Source organism: Carettochelys insculpta, chromosome 16, assembly GCF_033958435.1.
Source record: "Carettochelys insculpta isolate YL-2023 chromosome 16, ASM3395843v1, whole genome shotgun sequence".
NCBI lineage: Eukaryota > Metazoa > Chordata > Testudines > Carettochelyidae > Carettochelys > Carettochelys insculpta.
This window is the reverse complement of record NC_134152.1, coordinates 719,359-734,423: the sequence shown is the minus strand read 5'-3', so window position 1 is coordinate 734,423 and position 15,065 is coordinate 719,359. Positions and strand designations below refer to the sequence as shown.

The 15,065-nt window shown below is 45.0% G+C and overlaps 2 protein-coding genes across 2 annotated transcripts in view; both read left to right on the top strand.

Moving 5' to 3' along the window:
- The window catches only part of CRAMP1 (cramped chromatin regulator 1), a 107,044-nt gene extending 105,391 nt beyond the window's left edge, over nt 1-1,653 (top strand). Inside the window, exon 22 of the transcript XR_012647724.1 lies at nt 1,586-1,653. The gene's annotated coding sequence lies outside the window, so the exon portion shown is untranslated. The remainder of the gene's footprint in view (nt 1-1,585) is intronic.
- Nucleotides 1,654-3,698: 2,045 nt separating this feature from the next.
- Nucleotides 3,699-15,065, top strand: part of JPT2 (Jupiter microtubule associated homolog 2) — a 32,568-nt gene continuing 21,201 nt past the window's right edge. Inside the window, exon 1 of the mRNA XM_075011143.1 lies at nt 3,699-3,772. Within this exon, the coding sequence (XP_074867244.1) occupies nt 3,729-3,772 (44 nt within the window). The 5' untranslated portion in view covers nt 3,699-3,728. The remainder of the gene's footprint in view (nt 3,773-15,065) is intronic.

The following is a 15,065-nucleotide window of genomic DNA, read 5'->3' as shown; positions in this document are numbered from 1 at the left end:
AGGCATTGTCTCCCTGTGCTTAATGAGCTCATTGGAGCTTGGCAAGTGGGCCCTGGAAACTGATAGTTTGCTTATTGCTTCTTTAAAACAGTGGCTCAGCTGAAGCCCAGAGACTTTTGCAGTGCAGCCTACTGACGTTATTTTCTTAAATTTGGAGTACAATGAGCGGTTAGGTTACATTGCAGGCTAAGGCCAGTCACCTCCACAAACTGTATTGCTACTAAAAACTGAGGGTATGTCTATACTTAACTGGTGTTCAGTGCACCTCAGTCGATCATTCAGAGTTCAATTTTACCATGTGTGTGAAGATGCAGCGAAATCAATCCCTGGGCTCAGCCATCAACCCTGGTACTCCACACTGTCAAATGCAGTAAGGGATGTCCGCGCAAGCCCGAAGAGCCCCGATCTATACCAGGGCAGAAAGTCAATTCTGATACATCGATTGTAGCTATGCTAATAGCATAGCTAGAATTGCATATCTGGGATCAACTTTGTTTCCTATTGTTGATCAGCCTAAGAGCTACAATTCACTCCATTTCAAGGGAATTGGGTCTGAGCATGGGAAAGCTCAAATGTAGACAGCATGACTTTTAGATTGCAGAGTCAGAGAGGAGTTTATTAAGCCCTAAAATTAATGTTTTAAAACGTTATTACTCTTATATCCAGTGTTCTCTCTTTCTCTTGCCCCGTCTTTCCTCAAATTTGGTGTTCCAGAGGCAACAGACATTTTTAAAGTCCTAGTCTGCACTCTTCGTTATAAAACAAAACAGCAGAAATGTAGCACTTCAAAGATTAACAAAATGATTTATTCAGTGATGAGCTTTCTTGGGACAGACCCACTTCATCACAACAATCTCCTTTCCAATACAGACTGACATAAGTATGGAGAACCAAAAAAAAAAATTGCAATAAAAACTGACAAATGAAGGATCTCCCTGTTCCATCAAACAACCCATAATTGTAGTGGGACCACTGGGGTAATCCCATCATCCATATCCCCTCCCCCGTTGCCTTACTGCAATCTTTGGGCAGTATGTCCAAACCTCACAGCAATCCCATGTCTCTCAGAGAGTGTCCACCACATGGTCTCCTACAGCCTGGCTTGAGCCAGGGGTGGAGGAAGCTTTTCAGAACAGAAAGAAGGGCTCAAAAGGGAAACTACCCCTGCGGGAGGTAGTTTCCTCCTGCAGACTTTTCCTTATCTCTACCAGAGGACAACAGCCTTCCTTTCCTCAAAAAAATTGGTAGATGATGATTTTAAGAACTTTCTGGATCTTGCTAATAACATGGCAGATGAGCTGAAGGTGGCAGATGCACAGCTCAAGTTGGGGCATATTCTGCAAAACCTCCTCCTGAATTGTGTGCCCAACTAATGAGGTTCTGTATCCTACCAAAGTCATCTACAGCAGCTGAGAAAAAAATTCTCACCCCAAATCCTACATCCCTCAAAGTGTCAGACTTCCTATTTCAACATCTGGGTCAAAGAACTGGAAGGGACCTTCAGAGGTGATTGAGTCCAGTCCCCTGCCCTCACAGCAGAACTGATCATGATGCCTGACAGATTTTTTTTAACTGTTTTCCTCAGATCCCTAAATGGGCCCCTCAAGGATCAAACTCACCATCCAAGTCCATCATTCTGGATGTGGTTAATGCATCAATCAAGTGACGTATTGCCAAAGGAACCCATACAAACTGTTATGGCCAAATATGATTTTACTATGGGCAATGCAGAGCTTTTCTAGAATATTTACTGTAGATACACAGGTAGCAGTTCCAGGACGTTATTAAAGAGAATCATACAATAACCAGATTGGTGCTAGAGACAGCACTGTATGTAGCTGATACAACAGTCTGCCTGTCTTCATGACAGTGGTACTGAGGTTGGCCTCTTGACTACAACTTTCTGGTTTGCCCAGAGAGGTGCAGAAGAATTCCAGGGGGGAGAGCCCAATGCCCTCTTCGACTCCGTAGTATTCTGTGTAGTAACAGACTCCACTCTGATGTCCCAGCCACCAGTATTAAATACTGCTTAAGAGTAATCTACAGTGGAACACCCAAAGGGACACTACTCAAGAATTTACTCACCTTGTCCCTTTGGGTGCTCCACAGCCCACCCTCCCCCTCCCCACTACTTTGTAGTTCTCTGTAGAGCTCTGCAATGGAGAAGAAAGTGAATGGCATTTGCACATGTAGTGCTAGATAGCTGCAAGATAGACCATGAGGGAGAGCACATATGCATACTCAATGGACGCTATCAAAATCTCTGATTGTGTGGCCCTGTGCCTCTATGTGCCTACAGTAGAGCACCCATAGGGGGGGACATCTCAAAGAATAGTTCTTGCCAGCAAGCCATGGTCTGCATGTATAATTTGCATAAAATGGAAACAATTCCAGATCTCATTAAAGTGAAGTTCTACCCTGAAAAGTGACTCTAAATTTGTGTACACATGAGCTGTTCTCCTGTGTATGTTTGTAGGACGTTGTTGCTGGTATTGACATTTACTCGTGTATAGAATATTTATCACCTAGATGCATGCTTAAGAAGTGAAAAAGTCTACAATTTTACATCAATAAAATTCTGCTCAGCTTCTGAAGCAAGTATTTCTGTACCTCTCTGCCTGTTGCACCCTGGCATCCTCTCTTTAGAATGCAACATGTTAACTTATTTCTGATGACTGCAGTGACATGTTTTTACTTTTTCTGGTCAGTGCTAATGAGAGGATACAGGGTCAGTGGGGCATAAGTCCACACCTGTTCAAAGATGGGCTGCATAGCTTCCCTGACTGTATAATTTAGCCTGCCAAATGTATTACTAATGTGATACACAAGGTAAGCTCTGCCTTGAGAGCAAGCCCCGGGGACTTGGAGGGTTAGGAAAAGAAGCATTTTTGTAAATAGAGCATGTTTGATATGGGCTTCGGCGACAGACAAGGATGGAAGGCTGCCATGTTGTTCTCAGCAGCACTGCCCTGCAGCACCTAAGGCCACAGAGGTGTGAACTCTTGGCTGCTGTGTTCAGCGGAGTCTTGGGCTGGATGCTGCGAGCTGCCTTTCCCACCAGCCCTGCGAGAGGTGGAACAACCCGAAGGCGCTGCACTGAAGTGGTGCAAGGGGCGTCGTCTGAGCCGGCTAGGAGGGCGCTGCCCGGCCAGGATCGGGGCCTCCCTGGGACACACGATCACTCGGTGGCCCACCCTGCTGGGGAGAGACACGGCTCCCGGCTGTCCTAGCACAGCCTGGTTCAATAATATCCACCGAGGCCTCCGCCTCCGCCTCCTCCGCCTCCCCTCCCGGGCCCGCGCAGGCTGGAAGCGGAGCTGAGGAACAGATGATGTCTCGTTGAAGAGCGAAGAAGCGGGTCCTTGCCCACGAACGCTCACGCTCCACAGGAGCTGGCGGCCTGTAAGGGGCCACAGGACTGCTTGTTGTTCTCGGCAAAGAGCGAGGCTCTCCGCACGCTTGCCCAATGGCCACGCGGCTTTCCTGAGTGGCAGGCGACTGCTCCAATGGGCGGGAGTAGAATGAGCCACAGAGCGGGCGTTTTAAAGGTCCCTTCACCGCCGGGGTGGGTGGTCGCCGGCTGGAGTGTGATGCATGACGTGAACGGCAGACGCCGCAGCCAATCGGTTAGCAAGGCGGGCTCTGGCGCTACCTCTTGTCCAGGCGGGGGGCTGAGCTCAGGCAGTGGGCGGAGCTACGGAGGCCGCTCGGTACCTTAGTCAGCCACCATGTTCCAGGGGCCGGAGGTTGAGCCCGCCAAGCCCAGCTCCAGGTACGCGGGGGGCGGCCGGCTCGGGGTGGATGGGGGCCGGGTCTGTCCCCTCCGCTTCCCCGCGCGGCTTTGTTCGAGGCCTGGCCTGGGCAGGGCGCGGGCTGGAGGCGCTCCGAGGGCGGTGCCCGCGCCCCTCGTCTCGTCTCGTTCCCTCCACGCCGACACGGGGGGCTGTGCCTCTCCCCTCCCCCCAGTGACAAGGGTGTGGTGTCCGCAGCCCCGCCCTTGTCCCCTTTCCCCTGGGAAGGAGGCGGTGTACACGCCCCCCCCCCCTTAGGAAAGGGGCGGCGACCCTCCCCTGCCCTCGACAAGGGGGGGTGTCCACACCCACCCTTCCCCTCGCTGCCAGAGTCGGAAGCCGGGCGCCTGGCTTCGGTTCCTCTGATCCTGCCTGTGCCCATAGGCAGGGCCGGGCGACCTTGCTCTGCCTCAGTGCCGCTGGCGGGTGCCCACACCGCCGAAGGGGGCGAGGCGAGGGCCCTGGCGGAGGAGGGCGGCGGGGATCATGGGTAGCGCCAGCGAGTCCGAAATGTGGAAGTGGACCCGTTGCGCTGGGCTGTGCCGGTGCGGGTGTGGCTGGTGTCTCCTGACTGCCTGCACCCCCAGCAGGCTCTGGCGCTGGATCAGTAACCGGGGGTGTGCGCCACCCCTCCCCCTTCTGGCTGTCTCTTTCTGGGGCCACGGCGGAAGGAGAGAGCCTGACGTTCTGCTCCTCGCTGGGCCCCAGGAAAAGTTCTGCTTCTGAAAAAGGACCTGGCGAACGGGTTTCGCTTCCGCCCGCGGTGAGGCTGCCGCCGTTCGGTGTGTGTCTTCAGGGGTCCTGCACAGCATCAAGCTTTGTGTAAATGGGTGTTGGGTTTCTTCATGGGCAAATACCCTAACAGTGTATCTGCCCTTCTGCCTTCTCAGTGGGGACATGTGGCTCTAGGATGTCCTACAAGGAGACTAGTTTTGAAAGTGTAGTGTGCATTTCCTTAAAAAATAGATGCTCTGGAATGATGAGGTCACTTTCAATTTATCTAGCTTTCAAAGTCCAGAGTAAGCTATAAAACGAATTTTGAATGGCTGTTATGAAAATTGCATGCTTAGTATAACTCTCGAAGAATGTTGTTTTCACTTTGGCAGCTATAGGAACTGTTTTCTTCATAACTCTTAGGATGTGTTGCTACATGCTGCCTGGACTGTGGCGACGCACTCGTTTAATAGGAAACCATGACACTGCAGCTACAAGAACAGTCTGTATTGTGACAGTGCTTACTCTACATTTGGAAGACAGACTCTTCTTCGCTCTTGTATAAGTAACACAAACCCCTATTTGGGCAGACCTTCCAAATAAGGCAGGTGTCTGCTAATGCAGTTCATCCTGTGCGTTCCCTGTGGCTGTTTTTGTGGTCTCTGAGATGGTTCTTGTATCTATGTACAATGGTACTTTTCAGAAAAGTTTTCATCATTAGCCATAAGGATTCTTCCCGCTTCTCCCCCCCCCCCCCAGCCCCCAACACTTCTTTTTAGTCAAAAAGATGGCCATTTATTCATTGATAATGTAGCTATCCATTGCAGTTGTCATATTTAGGAGCCTGTTTTTATTTGTGTGCCCAATTCAAAGTTGGACAACATCTGGAAGTGTGGTGAAATAAATCCTATTAACATTGATTCTCTGTAATGCTAACGTAGTAAGTCTCTAAAAGGAGTCAAGAAGTACTTTCTGTATAAAATTAGTAAACATCATGCTCTGCTGCAGGGTACACTGAACACTATTATAAAACTTTTCATATGAAAGCTGCTGTCTGACAAACCCTCTGGTCAAGAAGCCTACTTCAGGGACACTCTCTCAATCACCCCAATTGCTCTTAGCAATGTATGCATTGTTAAACGTGTAAATGTTAAGTCATCTGTAAAGTAGTAGGGCCGAAAGAATATCCAAAGGTAAGAGGTATTCTTTTAAAAGCTGTTATGGCAAATGATGACAATACCCTTTTTACTGTACATTTTGAATTATTCCTGGTTGGCTTTCCTGCTAGCATCATCATCTTATGGTATAGCTGCATACTAGTAGTTCTGTGCTGCTTTCCCCTATTCATCCTCATCAAAACTTTGCATACCACCCTTAGTTTCCTTCAGTGCTAATTTATTTTTTGCTTTGTACTTTCGTTACCACCTTTTCACCTGGCAGCTGAAATGTTGGTCTGACTGTGTTGATGTGGAGCAGAACAATGCCACTTCTCTGCCATGTTGATGTAGCAGAAGAACATTGTGTTTAGTAAAGTCCTACTTGTTTACTGGAGTGAAACATTAAGCAGACTTAAAAAGCAGTATTTGAAGGGTAATAAAAACTTCTTGGGTGGTATGATAGATGGTAAAACTCGGAGTCTAGTGTAACAACATTGTTTTTTCATAAAAATGAAATAGCATCTTCTGCTCTGTTATAGGACTTTAAGCAGGGAGAAGAGAGCTTTAAAGAGAACAGTGCGTAGCCTATATATATATATATATATATATATATATATATATATTATATAGTGTGTATATGTTATAATTATCTCTTAAGAGCCAAGCATACTGACAGACAGTATAGCTCAGTGGTTTGAACACTAGCCTGCTAAACCCAGGATCATGAGTTAGATCCTTGAGGGGGCCATTTAGGGATCTGGAGAAATAGTGTGTTTTGTGTCTCTCTCTCTTTTTTTTTTTTTTTTTAATTTATTTATTTACATGTCAGAGATGGTGTTAGGTCCAGCTGTACGTGCAGGAGACTGGACTCAAGGACCTCTCAAGGTTCCTTCCAGCTCTATCAGATGGCTATATCTCCACATAGCAGCTGCGATAGCTATAGGCTGAACCTCTTTAGTTCAGCACTCTTGGAACCTGACATGGTACCAAACAACGGAAGGTCAGTATTGTCTAGCAGTATTACCAACAGTTCCACTGCTTTCTGGGCTCTTAGAAGACAGTTAAAGGTAAATTAAAGCTAAAGAAAAGCGCATAATATTGAGATACAGGACTGGTGGCTGTAAACAAACTTTATGGGACTACTGGAAACTTGGCCACACCCATTAAGTGGACATACAGCTAACTGAAATCATGCTGGATAATGAATGTTCTGGGATAAGAGAGGTTCAACCCATATTGTGGGGGATGTGTGTGTTTTTGTTGGCTGTTTACTAAGTAGTCATCTCAGTGGAAGTACTGCACAGTTCAAAAGACTACCACATTGGTCTGACTTATCAAATGCCAACTTCCTATAGGAAGTTATCTCTAAAACTTCGGTGTTCAAATACATATGAAAAACATAGCTGAACGCAACTGTAGCCAGCTGCTTGAAAGTGAGCCTGGATGTTGAAACTTGCAAGTCTTCACTGTTTTTACCCCCGTTGCATTGTTCGGATATTTTAACAGCCCATTTGCAGTATTAGCACTTACGACAAATTCAGGTTCTATAGAAAGTAAGCTTTCACTTTTTTTAAAAAGCCTTTACAGCTGCAAAGAAAACAGTTCTGATGGAAATAGTCCATAGGTTTTTTTTCTTGACTTGCAGCAGTTCTTTAAAATCATAAACTGGGCTTCTTGTGTTTCGCTGAAGTATATAGTTCTAGTTATTGGAGACTAGGCTAGATGGGTCACTGGAGTGACCCCAATACAACGTTTCCTATCTTCCTGTTCGTTTCTGGGAGGTTAGTAACAGAAGTGTAGTCCAGCGGATTTATTGCAGTTGTAGCCTTGTGAAGGCTGCCTGCATGTGGGTTCAATTATGCGGGATCAATAATCTCAGCAGACCCCAGGAGGTTCCCCAGAGACCACAGACCAGATAAGGATCAAACACACCCAGCTGGCGTCTGTTGCCAAGCAAGGGACAAATAACAGTTGTCAGGTCTAGTACACTACTGACTCACTGTACAGATGTACCTTCAACAATGGACTGACAGCTAGTGGGAATTCCACTGTCCTCCTAGGTCAGACAAAGATGGTCCCCAAGACAGCAAGCTATATACAGGTACAAACAAAGCATGCCTCACTGACCTGTCAGGTTAGCACTTTCTGATGCTACTTAGATACCATCCCTCGCCCTGTAACTTGTGGCTTGATTAGATCATCTCTTATCCATCATGCTGTCATTTTAGACCCTTTCCTGAACTTAGAGCTGTGCCTGTGAGGAATAGATACCAAGGTCTCTCTTTTTTTTTTTTTTTTTAATGAGCTGATGGTGACTGGTGATTTCAACTTGTACCAATTAGTGTTTTGTACTCTCAGCCCTGTCTGTGCCAACTTCTGTTAGCAGAGGCCTGCCTTTTGCTCACAGTTTAGCTTTGCTTGTGGCCATGTTTTGTCCATTGTTAGCTAGACCTCAGGTCTCAAACCAGGTCTGGGCTTAGGCTTTCCATGTTACTAGGAGAGGTAGAGGTAGCCATGTTAGTCTCTATCCTAACAAAACAAGGTAAGTCATGTAGTGCTTTAAAGACTAACAAAATTATTTAATTGGTGATGAGCTTTTTGTGGGGCAGACCCACTTCAGATCTGAAGAAGTAGGTCTGCCCTATGAAAGCTCGTTGCCTAATAAATTAATTTTGTTAGTCTTTAAAGTGATACATGACTCCTTTTTTGTTTTCTCTGGGAGGCTAGTACATCTCCATTTGCTAGTATTAGATGAGCTATAGAGAGACCAGAAAGGTGTAGGGGCTACACAATTGAAAAGAGCCTTTTTATTCTCAAAGTGCAAAGCCTTTTAGCTGCAGTGAGGGAGTGGGCCCCAGCTTGCTGGCTGTTGAGTGGGGAAGAAGTTTTTGCTGCACTATTCCCCCCGCACCCTCAATAATTTTACTGGTCCTCTTCAGTGAATAATTTTAAGTGTCTTAAGAGCTATGTCCACAGAGTTTTGCAGCTCTGAAAATGGCTCTCTGAGAACTTTGCAGCTTGGTTTACGTGCGGACATGTGAACAAACAGCTTTGTGTTTCAGAAGCTATCTGATTGCTGAAGGTAGCTAACCCATTGCTGGACATTGCATCATATTTTGAAAGTTTGTAAGAATTAAAAAGGTTTTTATTCTAATGTCTTGCATCCCATGCTCACTTGGGAAACTTCATTGAGGGTGGTTTCCTTCACTAAGTGGTGTAAGGGTGTTAACTGTGAAATCTGATTATCATATTCAGATAACTTGGGTATGAACTTAGGGGAGCAGCTACCTCAGTTGTGTATATAAACAAAGCAAATGCATGCGCAATAGGATTGTTTTAGAAATGTTCCTAGAAGTGCTCTGCTTCCTGGTTTCCATCTACTGCATTCAGTAACATCTGTAAATAGCTTTGTGTGTGTTAGGTAGTGGTCATATTCTACCCTCTACTATTATGCAAACATCAGTTTTTATCTTTGGGAATTCTGCTTTGGATTGAGGGCAGTTAGCTTGTGCAATGCTTCCTGTGATATTACAGTCTCAGTTCCAACTATGGAACACCACTTGCCATAGAACAATTGCAAAAAATGTTGGTTTTCTATAGTGTGTTTTTTTTTTAATACCTCTTCTTTTTTGTTTTGAAGAAAATATTGACTATAGGTGTATTGGCATCTGCTTGAGTCTGCGGAGAACTTGAACAATATCTTAGATGGGTGTTTACCAAAGACTAACAACAAGAACCCATCACTGATGGTTAATATGTGCTTAATGATCTTTTGTTGAGATAATCCCCAACAGCCTCTCGGGAGCAACCTGCAAGTTGGCAGTTGCACAGATAGTTTCTAAGGCAGTTATCATCAATGAAAATTGTCATATTGATAACTGAAAATATGAGTACCACATAAGATAGTTTAACATCAAAATCAGAAATGGAATAATATATTGCTTATTAATATTTAATTTACTAAAAGGCAAAATTTTAAAATGAAGCTCTTAAAGAATTTCCAGTTAGCCACAGAATCAGGAAATCTTGCCGTAAAATGTAGTCTGATTCCTCATGTAGTAGGTAGGGTATTGGAATGCCTGGCCACACTTGGGAGTACTGCATACCCTCTTAATACAATGAGGATATATAGCCTTGCTCTAGGGATTCACTTTCCCTCATACTTCTGCACATGTGTGTACTAAGTTCTTCTATGTTCAAGTTAATGGCATCTCTTCTAAAGTAAGTTATGTGTTTTCCTCTTTCCTGTAGAAAGCACCAATCAAGAGGAAGGCCAATGAGGTCAAATAAACTATGCTTATGTTCCAATATTGACCTCTAACTCTGGCCTTCCTCTTCATTGATATGCCCTTCTTTTCTTGGGCCTCTTTATTTATACCTGTGTCTGTAATTTCCACTCCAATGCATCTGGTGAAGTGCGTTTTTTGCCCATGAAAGCTTATACTCCAATATATCTGTTAGTCTATAAAGTGCCACAGGACTTCTCACTGTTTTTGCAGATACACACTAACACAACTACCCCTCTGATCTTTTTTCTGTGTATCTTTGGCAGTATTTTTAAACTTTGCCCTCTCATCCTCTGGCAATACATAAAATTGCTACATTTCTTAAAGAATAAGACCATGAGAAGTAAATAATTTAACTGGCTCCATTAGTGTCTCTGTCTCTTGACAGAAATCCTTCCCCTAGCTCCTGTTCCAGTTTTTGGTCACTCTTAGCCATAATTTGGCTTTGTGTTGTGGTGGTTAGCTAGTGCAGACTCTTTCTAACTAGACTTTCTTATGTATGTCTTGATAGACGCGGTTCTTTAAAAATATAGCTCACCCATCAGAAGAACTTACTTGCTTAGTGCTGTGATAAATTCAGTCTTAATCTTGAACCTGCTACATCACTAGCAAAAGGCCTGTTGTGTTTGAGTTCGTAGTTTTAAAAACTCAGCATGTTGGACGGGATTCGGTAAACTGGACTTCACAGTAAAACGAAGAAGTGTTTAAAAATGAGTGAAAACGAATGGCAAAATGCAATTGAGGCTTGTTTTCATAGAATACGTTGTTATAAGCACAGAGCCCATTTGTCCCCCTTGTAATGGAGTGAAACTACTTCTCTTTTGTAAGAGATCTGATACTGACATTCAGATTACATAACTGAAGTCAAGCGTCATGGAAATAGGTTTTACCTATCAGCAGGCTGAGGAGCTGCATTGAAAATTGTTTGTTTACCCTTTGCTTAGGTTAGGTGCTATGTTTATCATGAACAGCACAGGGACAGGTTCTGTCACAGTGGTCTCAAACTCAGTTAACATCTGTACCAGTCCTAGTGGGCCAGCAGGCTCCCCCATTTGGCAGGGTTCTAGTGAGGGTGTGTCTACACTCTTCCCTCTCATCCTCTGCGAATCCCATGATCCTGCCTGTCACCTCTGGGAAACTTTAAAACCCTTCTGGGACCCTCTGCTACCACCACTGGCACTGCAGCCCTCTGCAGTGACTTCTGGCTACTAACTCTGCCCCACTGCTAGCATGTCCGTGTGGCCTGGGGAACGTGTGCACAGACATTCTATCCATAAGACAATTTGTAGTGGCTGCCCCTGGCCCTACACTTTGGGGATCCCTACTGTGACCAATCCAACTATCTTATGGTCCCCATGCTCAGCAGGTGTGAGGCCTAAATGTGCCCTGAAATTTTTCATCCATTTTCCCATGCACCTTGGCACTGCAAAGAACTGGGGGAAGGGGAAAAGCAAATAGGATGTAAGGGATAGAAAATAAGATGAAGAATATCTTACTTTCCCCTATATAAAACTATGGTGCACCCACCTCTTGAGTACTGTGTGCAGATGTGGTCTCCTCACCTCAAAAAAAATATTGGTGTTAGAAAAGGTTCAGAAAAGGGCAACTGAAGTGATTTTAAGGGTTTGGAATGGGTCCCATATGAGGAGAGGCTAGAGAAACTGGGACTTCTCAGTCTAGAAAAGAGAAGACTGAGGTATATAAAATGAGAGGTGTATATAAAATCATGAATGGTGTGGAGAAAGGCTATTTACTTTTTCCCATAATATAAGAACTAGAGGACACCAAATGAAATTAATGGGTAGCAGGATCAAAACTAATAAGAGTTTTTCTTCACACAGTGCAAAGTCAACCTGTGGAACTCCTTGCCAGAGGATGCTGTGAGGGCCAGGACTCTAACAGAGTTTAAAAAATAGCTTGATTAAATGTTTGGAGGTTAGGTCCATAGATGGCTATTAGCAAGGGGTAAGGTATGGTGACTAGCCTTTTGACAAAGGCAGGAGACAAATCGCTTGATCATTGTCTTCGGTTCAGCTGCTCTGGGGCACCTGGCAATGGCTACTGTCAGCAGACAGGATACTGGGCTAGATGGACCTTTAGTCTGACCCAGTATGGCTGTTCTTCTGAAATTGATGAAAATTTTGCAGCACACTTCAACAGGTCTTGTGGCACACTGTGTTGAAAACCAGTGGTCTAACAGGCTAACTTTCCCTTTCTGTTTCTCAAAGTTCCATCACATTACTGATGTAACTCCTTTCTTGTACAACACACGTTTGCTATCTCAAATGTAGGGGTAGAGGCAGCTGAATTAAGCATTGATAAAGCTACAAGTTTATTACTCTAGGGGCATGCCTTAGCTGTTGGAGCTTGTTGCTAGGTTTGACTAATCTGACTTTGCTATAACCACCTCTCCTTGCTCTCATTCCTGTCTCTGATAACTTGGCTTTCATTCGAATTCATCTGACTGTAAAGTTTTGGTCTTTGGTGGTGGGATCACAAGTTTTCTAGTTTAATAAGTTTGTTTTTAAAGATGATGTAGGACTGCTCATATTTCCAACTTCAGATTCAAATTGTATCAGCAAAACAGGCATAGGCTACATCTACACTAGCACACTACGTCGAAGTAGCCTATTTTGAAGTTAGGACATCGAAATAGGCTACTTCGACGTGTATCGTCTACACGTCCTCCCAGGGCTGGTGCCGTCGCTGTTCAACATCAAAGTAGCAACGGGGAACATCGAAAGGAGCTGCCCCAGAAGGAAATGCGGAGTGTCCACAACACAAGCGCTCCCTGTCGAAATAGGGGGCCAGCAAAGCCCCAAGCTGCTCCCTTAAAGGGCCCTTCCCAGACACACTTGCCCTGCACAGCACAAGATCCACAGAGCTGACAACTGGTTGCAGGCCCTGTGCATGCAGCATGGACCCCCAGCTGCAGCAGCAGCAGCCAGAAGCCCTGGGCTAAGGGCTGCTGCACACGTTGAACATCAAAGTAAGGTGCTATTCCCATCTTTGGATGGGAATAGCGATTTCAACGTCTCACTGCCTAACATCAATTTTCAACGTCAAAATAGCACACAGCGTGTGTAGACGCAACACGTGCTATTTCGATGTTGTGCTGGCTACTTCGAAGTAGCCGGCTAGTGTAGACGCACCCGTAAAGACATCAAAATGTGGCAAAAAGTCTAACTTTTTGAAATTGCTACTGATTTAAACAAGGGTGCCATCGGGGCAGTGGCTAGGGAGTGCTGTAGCTCCCCTACCCCTATTAACATCAAACCTCTCTTTTGCACCTGTGGTCTGATTAAGACTGGCAATATGTAGCCTGCATGCAGCCCACTGGGACTCTACCTGGGGTCTGCAAACCTCCTGGCTGCCCCCCCTGCTGTGAACACTGCAAATCAGCTGTTCAAGCCATTCCATCTGTGAAAGGGAAGTGAAGCACGAATCAGGTGATGCATGCATTCTGAAAGTGGTGGAAGGGGGAGGAGTAAGAAGTACAGGGCTCTGGTGCCTCAGTGTATGGCGGGGGGTTGCAGGTGGAGCCCCTGTGGGCTGCTGTGATGTGAAGGAGGGCCACTCAAGCAGCCCACTGATGATTTGGGATTGCCCATTGCTGGTTTGAGAGTTTGTGTGTTAGGGCTAGGTCATGTGCTTTAACTGTAACAGATTGTGCTTCTCCAAGCTTTCCCTTTGAGGCTGGGTGGGTATTTTTTCTTAGAGGTGTGATGATTAAGATAACAAAGGGTTTATCCACTTTAAGGGAAGGAAACAAAAGTGTGTTACAGGTGCAGTCTCGAGGGGTAGCCATGTTAGTCTGTAGTTTCACAAATAACAAGCAGTCTTGTGGCACCGTAGAGTCTAACAGATTTATTAGGTCATGAGCTTTCATGAGTAAAACCCACTTCTTCAGATGAAAAGTGGAAAGGGAAAAGCAGAATCCAGGTTTTTATATAGCAGGAGGAGGGGGCAGGAGGGACTGCCCTGTCACTAGCAGAACCATTTAATGAAGCAAATTAAGCAGGATGTGTCTCATTCCTGTGAATATCAAAGGTGGGGAAACTGCCCTTGTAATGTATAGGATAGTTAAGGTTTCTCTTCAGGCCAGGTTAAAGTTGTCAAACTTGTAAATGAATTCCAGTTCAGATGTAGGTGGAGGTATTGGGATGTTCCTTGCATAGGTAGTGGGACCAGTGAGGTTCAACTTATTCATTTAAAAAAAAAAAAAATCTTATCTTGAAAAAAGTGGGTAAACAGGGAGGTGGGGAAAAGTTGCAAAGGATACAAAATTACTCAGAATAGTTAAATCAAAGCTGATTGCACAGAGTTAAAAAGGATCTCCCAAAACTGGGTTACTGGGAAACACAAGGGCAGATGGAATTCAGGGTTGTTAACTGCAAAGTGATGCACATGAGAATGAAACAAAGCTTCACTCTGCATTTGGGTAAAAAGCTGTGGGACTCTTTATTAGAATATGCAAGCAGCTGCTGGGGAGAGCACCAACTGAAAGAGTTTCCCCTAGCCAGTGATAGGTGTCTCCCTGGACATCAGTTTGGGCTGATACGCTTCTACAGGAAAAGAAAACAATAGCCACATGACTTAGTAACAGACAAACTTCAAAACTTACTTTCCTAATTAATGGGGAGCTGGCACTGCCTAGGTCTGGCTTATCACAAGTCTGCCTGACTTTATCGGTATGCTAGAAACTTGGGCTTCTCATCTCTTGTCTCCGCATACCTTCAGGGTAGCTCCCATCTTTCTTTCAGGCTAGGCTATAGAAGCTTGACCAAGCTTTTGGTAGGCCTCCTGGTTTCTTGCTTCCACACTCCTCCCACCCCACCCCCACCTTGTGCTCTAGTACAACCATTACAACAAACAACTATTTTATCTTGCGATGGTTTACACATTAAAGTATGTCTACATATTGCAAGCTGGCATACATATTGCAGATGAGGGTGTTGTTCTTAGAACACTATTGAACATAAAGGGTCTTTCAAGACCCCTTCCATATAGGGTTATCATGAAATGCTCGTCCTGTTGTTCAATCCTGCCCATATCTTCTGGGTTGCGTTTGCATTTCACATTATATATCTATTGCATCTTTTGCTGCATGCTAAAGC